The sequence below is a fragment of the Pistacia vera genome, unplaced genomic scaffold (assembly GCF_008641045.1).
Source record: "Pistacia vera cultivar Batoury unplaced genomic scaffold, PisVer_v2 Contig303, whole genome shotgun sequence".
Taxonomy (NCBI): Eukaryota; Viridiplantae; Streptophyta; class Magnoliopsida; order Sapindales; family Anacardiaceae; genus Pistacia; species Pistacia vera.
In genome coordinates, this window is record NW_022196117.1 from 482,316 (window position 1) to 492,058 (window position 9,743).

General features: G+C 37.8%; 1 protein-coding gene across 1 annotated transcript; it reads left to right on the forward strand.

Moving 5' to 3' along the window:
- The first annotated feature begins 1,441 nt into the window (after nucleotides 1-1,441).
- On the forward strand, nucleotides 1,442-4,564 carry LOC116135819 (receptor-like protein 6). The gene has a single exon (XM_031421535.1). It carries the CDS (start codon nucleotides 1,790-1,792, stop codon nucleotides 4,562-4,564), a length of 2,775 nt encoding a protein of 924 aa, XP_031277395.1. The 5' UTR covers nucleotides 1,442-1,789.
- The last annotated feature ends 5,179 nt before the right edge of the window (nucleotides 4,565-9,743 follow it).

A 9,743-nucleotide genomic window follows, 5' to 3' on the forward strand; every position in this document is an offset into this window, starting at 1 on the left:
GGGGGTGTTTTTATCATTTTATAAAAAAGTTATATATTGAGGTATTTAGTTAAATTAGTAAACTTATAAGATTTTATTTATAAATTTATAAATTTTACCTTGTAATGCTGCCTTATTCAACTACACAATATTGAAATGCGTCATTTATTTAAAAAATACGCAGGTGAAAAAGTAATGGGTGCGTTTGGTTTATCATTTTGGATAGGATTTTGGGGATAGTATTGGGTTGTTGGATAGGGGAGTATTACGAGGTAAACTTTAAAAATTTATGAAAAAGCCCTTAGGTTTATTAATTTAATTAAAGACCCTAATATATAAAATGACAAAAACACCCCCACCACCTGCAGTGCCAGATTCTGGCCACCACCGCCAGAATCTGACTAGAAAATTTCGTTACGACATAGACCGGTCGGATATGTGTCGTAACGTGTCGTTATGGTCTTTTCCAGCCAGATCCACCACGGATCTGGTCTAAAAAGGCCAGATCTACGAACTGCTGTGGCCGCAACGGTCGGAAAAGACTAAAACGACGGCCATCTTTGGCCGTCGTTGACGGCAATGGATCTAGTTGAAAAAGGTCAGATCTGGCCATTACCGACTATTTTCGGTGGTTATGTGACTATTGTGATAGATTCTGCCTATCATCGGCGGTGGTTGTCAGAATTTGACAAGTATTGATGGGTGAGGGTGTTTTTATTAGTTTTTAAACTTTTTTTCTAAGGGATATTTAGTGAAATTAATAAATTTATAAAGTCTCAACATAATTAAAAAAATAAACTAATATTTTAGGAATAACATACTGAATAATATTTAAAAAATAAGATTAGGAATATGGATAAAAATAATAAAAAAAACGCAACTAATACGGAGCCCGAGAAATAGTCGTTAACTTTCATTGATGTGACATAGACAGAGGTGCCCACTTCACAAGAATCGTAAGCACACCGTACAAAATCATAATTGACGATATAATATAATACCCTCGTATTCAATTTTATGTGAAACTCACTGTCTTCTTTTTCCTCTTCGGTTCAGTGGATAGACATCCAACACAGATCTTACTTCTTTCTCTTTTCTTCTTCTTTCTTTATTTTTACAGTCAAATTTCTAGATATATACTCACCGCTATTAGTATCAATCATAACTTAAATATATATAAAAAAAATTTAATTTAATTAAGAGAAAATCAAAACCCCTTTGTTGGTATGTTTGACAATTATTTATAATTCTAAAAATATTTACCTTCAGAAATATCTATCAACTGTTAGGGTCTCTTTCTAATAATTATTGGATGTTGACCTAAATCCCTGTACTGGGAGCCAAAATCTACGGCTCATTGCTGATCATCATTCATTACAATATTTAAAAACTGGTGAGCGGATTTCTTTTATTAAATAAGAGATTTCAAAATGAAGCTACCGCACACAAAAGTCTACAACATTATTTATTAAACAAAAAAGTCGACCTTTGAGGCCTTGTATGATAATACAATAAACAAGTCGACCACTAACTAATGCTACAGAAAATCCCTATACGAATAACACCTCATACGCTGACCATCCTAACTATTCTCTTGAATTTATCTCCATTGTTGCTTCTTCTCCAACCTTCCACTCAATACTTTTGGTTGCCTTCTCTTGCCAAACTTGACATAGTTTTTGGTCGGCCATAAGTCGAAGCTATTAAGTCGAAAGGTCATGTTAGTGGGTATGTAACTCCTTAAAGTCACAACAGGATTTTTATGTCCTTTATGTTTCAGTCATATGGGTGTTTTTGGTTTTAGTTACCAATGAGAAATCTACTGTCATGGTTTTTCCTGATCATCTTTTTCGCAAGCTGCTTCAGCTATGTAGTTTTGGTTTCTGGACAATGTCAAAGTGATCAACAGTCGTTGTTACTCCAACTCAAGAACAGCCTCGTGTTCAGTTCTACTTCATCTGTAAAGCTGGCGCAGTGGGATCAAAACACAGATTGTTGTAATTGGAGTGGTGTGGATTGTGATGAGGCTGGACATGTTATTAATCTCAACTTGAGCAATGAATCAATCTCCGATGGAATTGAGAATGCGGCTGGTCTATTCGCTCTTCAGCATCTGAATAGCCTAAATTTGGCTTATAATAGATTCAATGCAACTCAAATTCCGTCCAGGTTGGCCAATCTCACAAACTTGATTTATCTGAATCTTTCTAATGCTGGCTTCGCAGGACAGGTTCCCAGTTCGATTTCAGGCATGACAAAGTTGGTTACACTTGATTTGTCAAGTCTTACCTTCTTGGGATCTTCTGTCTTGAAACTCGAAAATCCGAACTTAAGCACGTTTCTACAGAACTTCACAGAGATTAGAGAACTGTATCTGGATGGTGTAAATATATCAGCCCATGGAAATGAATGGTGCAAAGCTTTATCGTCTTCACTGCATAATCTACAGGTCCTGAGTTTGTCCAACTGTTTTCTTTCAGGCCCTATCAGCACTTCCCTTGCAGACCTTCGTTCACTTGCAGTAGTCCGTTTGGATCAGAATAATCTGTCTTCTACAGTTCCCGGGTTTTTAGCAGAATTTATGAATTTGACCTCCCTGCGGCTCAGTTACTGTGGGCTACTTGGAACATTTCCAGAAAAGTTCTTCCAGGTACCAACACTAGAGAATCTTGATTTATCAAACAACGAATTACTTCAAGGTTCTTTGCCACAGTTTCCTCAGAATCTGTCTCTTAGGACACTGATGCTTAGTTCCACAAGTTTCTCAGGGACACTACCAGATTCCGTAGGCAACCTCAAAAATTTGTCAAGAATAGGGCTATCAAATTGCAATTTTACAGGACAAATTCCCACTGCAATGGCCACTCTCACCCAAATAGTTTATTTGGACCTGTCATTTAACAATTTCAGTGGTCCGATCCCATCCTTTCACATGTCCAAAAATCTCACTTACCTGGATCTCTCTAATAATCTGTTGACTGATGCGATCCCATCCAGTTGGGAACAGCTTCAGAATCTTTCTTATGTTGACTTGAGGTTCAACTCCCTCAATGGTAGTATTCCCTCGTCTCTGTTTGCAATCCCATCATTGCAGAAGCTTCAGCTTGCCAACAACCAATTCAGGGGCCAAGTTCCTCAATTTTCAGATGCCTCCTCCTATCAGTTGGATACCCTAGTTTTGAGTGACAACAGACTAGAAGGGCCCATTCCCATGTCAATCTTTGAGCTAAAAAAACTTAATATCCTCTTGCTTTCTTCCAACAACTTCACTGGAACTGTACCGCTGGATAAAATTCAAAGCCTTACCAATCTTACAAGGCTTGACTTTTCGTACAACAGTTTGACAGTGAATGCCAGTAGTAATGGTTCTTTCCTTCCCCAGATTACCACACTGAGATTGGCCTCCTGCAACCTGAATGTAATTCCTAATCTAAAGAACCAATCAAGACTATTTCAGTTAGATCTTTCCGACAACCAAATTTCTGGGGAAATACCTAATTGGATTTGGGAAGTTGGTAATGGAGATCTCAACAGTCTAAATCTTTCGCATAATTTCCTGGTGGGTCTGCAAGAACCTTATGTTATTCCCAATCTCAGTGTTCTTGACCTGCACTCCAACTTCCTACGAGGAAAGATACCACTTCCTCCCCCAGATGTTATCTATGTGGATTACTCGAAAAATTCCTTTTCTTCCATCCCCACAGAAATTGGTAATTCCCTCACTTTCACCATGTTCTTTTCCCTTTCAGACAATATGATTTCAGGACCTATCCCTGAATCAATATGCAATGCCACACTTCTTCAAGTTCTTGATCTCTCAAACAACAGTTTCAATTGCAATATACCAAAATGTTTAACTCAAAGCAGCGAGACTCTTGGTGTTCTAAATTTGAGAAGAAACAACCTCACTGGAATTATTTTTGATACATTTCCAGAAACTTGTGCATTACAAACAGTAGATCTCAGTGGAAATCATCTACAAGGAATGGTTCCAAAATCTCTGGCTAATTGCACAATGCTGGAGGTTTTAGACCTTGGTAGCAACCAAATAAATGATACATTCCCATGCTGGTTAAAGAATATTTCCAGCTTGTGCGTTCTAGTCCTGCGATCAAATAGGTTTTATGGGAACATCAGTTGTCAAGATATTAATGGTGCCTGGCCAAAGCTTCAGATTGTCGACTTAGCTATCAACAACTTTAATGGAACAATACCAGGAAAGTACTTAACAACCTGGAAAGCAATGATGGCTGATGAAGATGAAGCACAGTCACAGTTCAAACACCTTCAATTTCAGTTCCTGGAATTCGGCCAATTGTACTACCAAGATTCAGTAACAGTTACCAGCAAAGGTCTGGAGCTGGAGCTAGTGAAGATCTTAACTTTATTCACCTCCATTGACTTGTCAAACAACAATTTTGAAGGGCCAATACCAGAAGAGACAGGACTACTGAAATCACTCCGTCTTCTCAACTTGTCACATAATGCTCTCACAGGCCCAATCCCACTATCCATGGGGAACTTACTACAGCTGGAGTCCTTGGACCTATCAGCTAACGAGCTGAATATTTCCCGGGGAAAGTGAGTGTCCAGGATTGAAAGGCTCCTGGCCAATGCTTCAAATTTTCGACCTAGCTTCCAACAGATTTAGTGGAAGACTACCTCAAAAATACTTGACGACCTGGGGGCAATGATGGCTGACAGGCCCAATCAGAGCTCAAACACCTCCAGTTGAGATCCTGGCACTAAGCTCATTATACTACCAGGATGAAGTGACAGTTACCAGCAAAGGTCTACAGATGGAGCTAGTGAAGATCCTAACTGTATTTACCTCCATTGACTTGTCATGCAATAATTTTCAAGGGCCAATACCAGCAGAGATAGGGCTATTAAAATCACTCCATTTCCAACTTGTCTACAATGCTTTCACAGGCCCACTCCCATCACCTGTAGAAAACATGAGACAACTAGAGTCCTTGGACCTCTCAGTGAACAACCTGACCGGGGTAATCCCTGCACAGCTTGCAAGCTAAATTTCCTGTCGTTCTTGAATGTCTCGTATATCACTTCGTTGGAAAGATCCCGACAGGGACTCAACTCCAATCATTTTTATCAACTTCTTTTGAAGGCAATAAAGGATTATTGGGCCACCTTTGACAACTGATTGCAAAACTCCAGCAGTTACCACTCCACCACCAGCTTCACCAAACAGTGAAATTGATTGGCTGTTTATAATGATGGCAATTGGTTCGCGGTAGGCTTTGGAGCCGTTGTTGCACCCTGATGTTTTCCAAGAAGGTAAACAATGGTATGACGATTGCATCAGCAAGTATAATGGTGAAATTTGTCAGGTAAAATGAAGCATATTAGTTTATATTTGAGTTCTGTTTCATGTATAAGTCCTTTATTTCATGTTTATTGTTTAATTAAGATCAGGATTTCATTTGATTGCTTTTAGAGGATTAAAAATTATTAGAATTCTATGTTTATGATTTGATTTTCATGAGCTCAGAAATAAGCCTCTTATCCTCCTTTAGGGACTATTTCTTTTGTCTTGTCTATCCATCTCCCCATTCTTGATTTCTACTATATTGCTATTCATTGGATAGTTATCTGAGATCATTAATCAAACTAACCTATTGATGATGCGAAAAACTGGATCACCAAATGAGATGTGGGTTAACCTAACCATCCTTAAAATAGGGACAATTTATTCTTAAGGACGAGACATCATTCATTCTTGCCAGCCTAATCCCCTCCATACTCCGCGACATAAGTTTCAGATTTCAGAACACACAATAGATGCTACTGATAGCAAAAGAATGATAATCCTTAGTGAACATAAGGTTCGACAAATTAGCAAGAACAAACTTAATTCTGTGTCATTAATTTTAACTATACGTTTCTTGAGTCTTGTGTGGAAAAGATGGTTGATTAAGAAAAAAAACCTAGTCAAACCTCAAATAAATCGATTATATGATGATTAAGAAATTCTGAGTGATAGATTGTTCATTTGGATGAAAAAAGATGTTGAAAGGGTGGCTTAAATACCGAGTGTATACTACAAAAACTATGTGAACATTGAAATTGTCTGTGGCTTATACAATTTCTGACCATATTCATCACATATTGTATGAGAAAGTTTGGATTATGTTTGGAGTAAAATGGTGTTTCGCGCTCTCAAATTATTGGTGTTTTGTTTTCTAGTCACCAAGAAGCCCAGAATATTGTAGATGATAAACATGCCAAAACAAATTAAAGTTTGAAACATTTCGATGTCGACCAACAAACAGTTAAGGAACGCCTATGCACAAATTATTACGTGAAGGTATGTATATACGCCATTCATATAAAGTCACCACGGGCATATCATTTCTTCAAGTTCAATGTGTGTTTCCAATGAAAGTTCAACAGCAACATGTTTTTTCTTGTTATCCATTATTGCAAATTTTATTGGTATACCATATGGTATTGCTCCTGGCTAATGTCAAGCGATCAGCACTCTTTTTTCATAAGAAGGATTACGTGACCTCCTTTGTCAAAACATGCTCAAATTTAAATTCAAGTATTTTACTCCTTGATACATCTTGGAACCTGAAATTGACTTCTCGGAATTTTCAATTTCTTCAACTTATTTTCACTCGTATTGGCATTTGTAGTTTTCAGTTGCCAGGCCATGCCGAATTAACCATTTGTTGCGGCCTCACTATCGGCGCAAAAGAAGAGAACGTTTCCATTAGTCTCTTTACCTCAATTTACTATTTCTTCAAGCTCAGTTACATATTAAATTTATTTCCAATGGAAGCACTGTTCTCTGTTGGATATGGCTCATAATTTGCTAATATTTGGGCGGGTTGGGTTAGATCTAGTAACCCAAATGGGATTAGTTTTCTATTACATGCATTTGTAGTAGTGAAAAACCTAAGAGAGAAGAAGAAACAGAGAGGCAAGAGTGAACTCCTCAATACCTTGTATTTGCTGCAGCTTTATGATCTCAATAAAAATACTATATTTGAATGTGAATATAGTTATGGAATGCACCAACGTAACTCATGTGCCTTCTTTACCTTTTTTTATTATTATTTGTGTGTGTTTGGTGTGGTTTCAACACTGTCAACATTGTTTTTCTTGATATCAATAAATTTGCCGATTGAATTTTTGCAATACTTGACTACCAAGTGCCAAATCTGCCAGGGTTCACTTGTTTTAGAGCCGTTCTCTTTCAGGCTCGCATTAGATAATGTATATTCTATCCTTTGAAGATTCAATTCTTAATTTCAGCAACTCACTGCCTTCAGCTCCAGATTCCACGGAAATAATTGGCAGTTTATAGTGATGACAACGGGTTTGCAATAGACTTTGGAGCAGTTGTTGCATCCTTGTGTTTTCCTATAAGTAAACAAATGGTAGGACAATTGGCATCACAAAATTTCTGAGTTGAAATTGACATTTGAAATAAAGAAATGTTACCTTACATTTACCATTTGGGAAGTTGGAACCATTAATTAAGACTTTCGAAAGTCTCTCCTACCTATATTTTATGGGCAACCAATTTGGACTATCGAAATGTTAAAGAGTGATATTTTGCTGGAAACTGATTTGCAATTCAAGTTTGTATTTTGGAGCCAAGTTGAGTATGGTAAAGCTGTCTGTCAATGCTGGATTTTGGTTGATTTTTTTAATGTATTATGTGATGTTTTTAGGTGACGAAGCCGTGATTAAGGCGAATATTGTCATTGTAAATTTGTATTATTAGGGTTGTGTTAGAATGCATGAGTTTGCAAAAAGTTCTCACTGTAGAGTGGTTGTAAAGTGAAGAAACTTGTGTTTATATTCCCCTGTAATGAAGCGGAAACCAGAGCAGACATGAACTGAAAATTTCTCTCTTTTCAACTCTCTTTCATGCATGTTAACCTTCTTTCTTAGCATAACCAGACTCAAAAACCTACACGAAAGTCTCCGGACGTGTGTGAAAATTTAGCTGAATCTTGCTTTTCGTAATTGCTTAATTTTCTACCGTTCTTTTCACGTCATGTTTGGATGAATTCTATTGATTTGAACAATCTTATAGCAAAATCAAATAACTGGGAGTTATTATAGGGTCTGTTATCTGCTGACCATCCATTTTCCTTGAATTTCCCGCTTCTGCTGCTTGATTTATCAACCTCCCTCCATACTTCGGATTGCCATGTCGCCAAGCTTGAACCATTGTTTTGGCCTAAGCTGGACTTATAAAACTTAATGGTCATCTTCAAGTGCCTTCATCCTCCTACATAAAGTCACACAAAGTTTCAACACAACAAGTTTCAGTCTACTCTTGTCAGGCTTTTCTTCATATTATTTTAGCAAATTCCGTGTATCTTTGGTTTCAGCCGAAGAACTTAAGAGAGAGAGAGAGAGAGAGGAGAGAGAGAACGAGAGCACCCCAAAGTTTACAAAAGGTTCTGAACTTTTTATTAAAAAGACCATATATAACTCATATCCACTCTCTGCTAATTACACCAACTACAGCAGAAGTTACAGCTTCAAATTCAAATTTCAACACTAACATACAGTAACTTACTTTAATGAACTTATGTTAAATACCCTTGTGAAACAACAAGGTAGCAATTTACACAAAAACTCTCCCATGTGCGATACTAAGCCATTGCTGCATGAAACATTCTGCATTCCAAAAACATAATCCCTGTCGAGACTTGAGCATTTGATGCATTTCAGCAAAGCATCACTGCATCAACCACTCCACCTTGATGCTTTGCGGAATAGACTAGGCATGGGACCGGGGCCAGCAAAGCCCAGCTCCAAAACGGGCCTAGGACCGTTCCAGTGAGGCCTGCTGTCCAAAACGGGACAGGCCTAAGGAGGAGGCTGGTTCCCTCCACTGGTGCCTCGCTCCAAGGCCGGGCCTGGGCTCCAAACTTTTTTTTACTTTTGATCATTGTAGTCCTTGAAAATTTATTAAACCCCTAAAATAAATAAAATTAAACGGATTAAATGGAAAATTTTTACAAATTTATTAAAAAAAAAAGAAAAATTAAACAGTTGAGCAGCCAATGGTTATAAAAAAAATGAGTTATAACCGTTGGCTGCCAACGGGTACATATACACCAACGGTTTACATTTTATGAATATAAGTTTTTTTTTTTCATTTTTCTTCCACCCCCCCCCCCCCCCCCCCCCCCCCCCCCCCCCCCCCCACACTACAACGATACAATAACACTCTAAAACCTTTTAATTTTTTTCCACAATCCAATTCTTTCATTCTTTTCAATCTCCTCAATCTCTCTACTCAAATCCGTCAATTTGCTCATTCAATTATATTATGAATTTATTATAATTATTCAATTTATTTCTATTTTTCACATATCATCATAATTTCAACATTATCTATTTAATTCTTTTCATGTTAATTATTGTATTATTTTATCTAAATTTTAAAATGTCTTTCCCCAAGATGAGTTTTACTTCCATCCACGAAGAAATTGAAGCCTTCAATTCCAGTTCCATCACCATTTCCTCAGAGGATGCAGCTGTAATTCACAACTACATGATCGGTCGTGGACGAGGTGTAGCCAATACATGTGCTACTGGACAGTCAACGGGCCCAGGACATAGCCCCACCCCTCCCGGAACACACAAGAGGGGTCAGGGTCCGATTTCTGGGATACTTCACCATCAAAATAGGCACCCAAAGACAAATGTGGGAGGGGGAAGAATATGGGGGCTAGTATTTATGTGGAACCATTATTGGGCTGAGAAGGAGG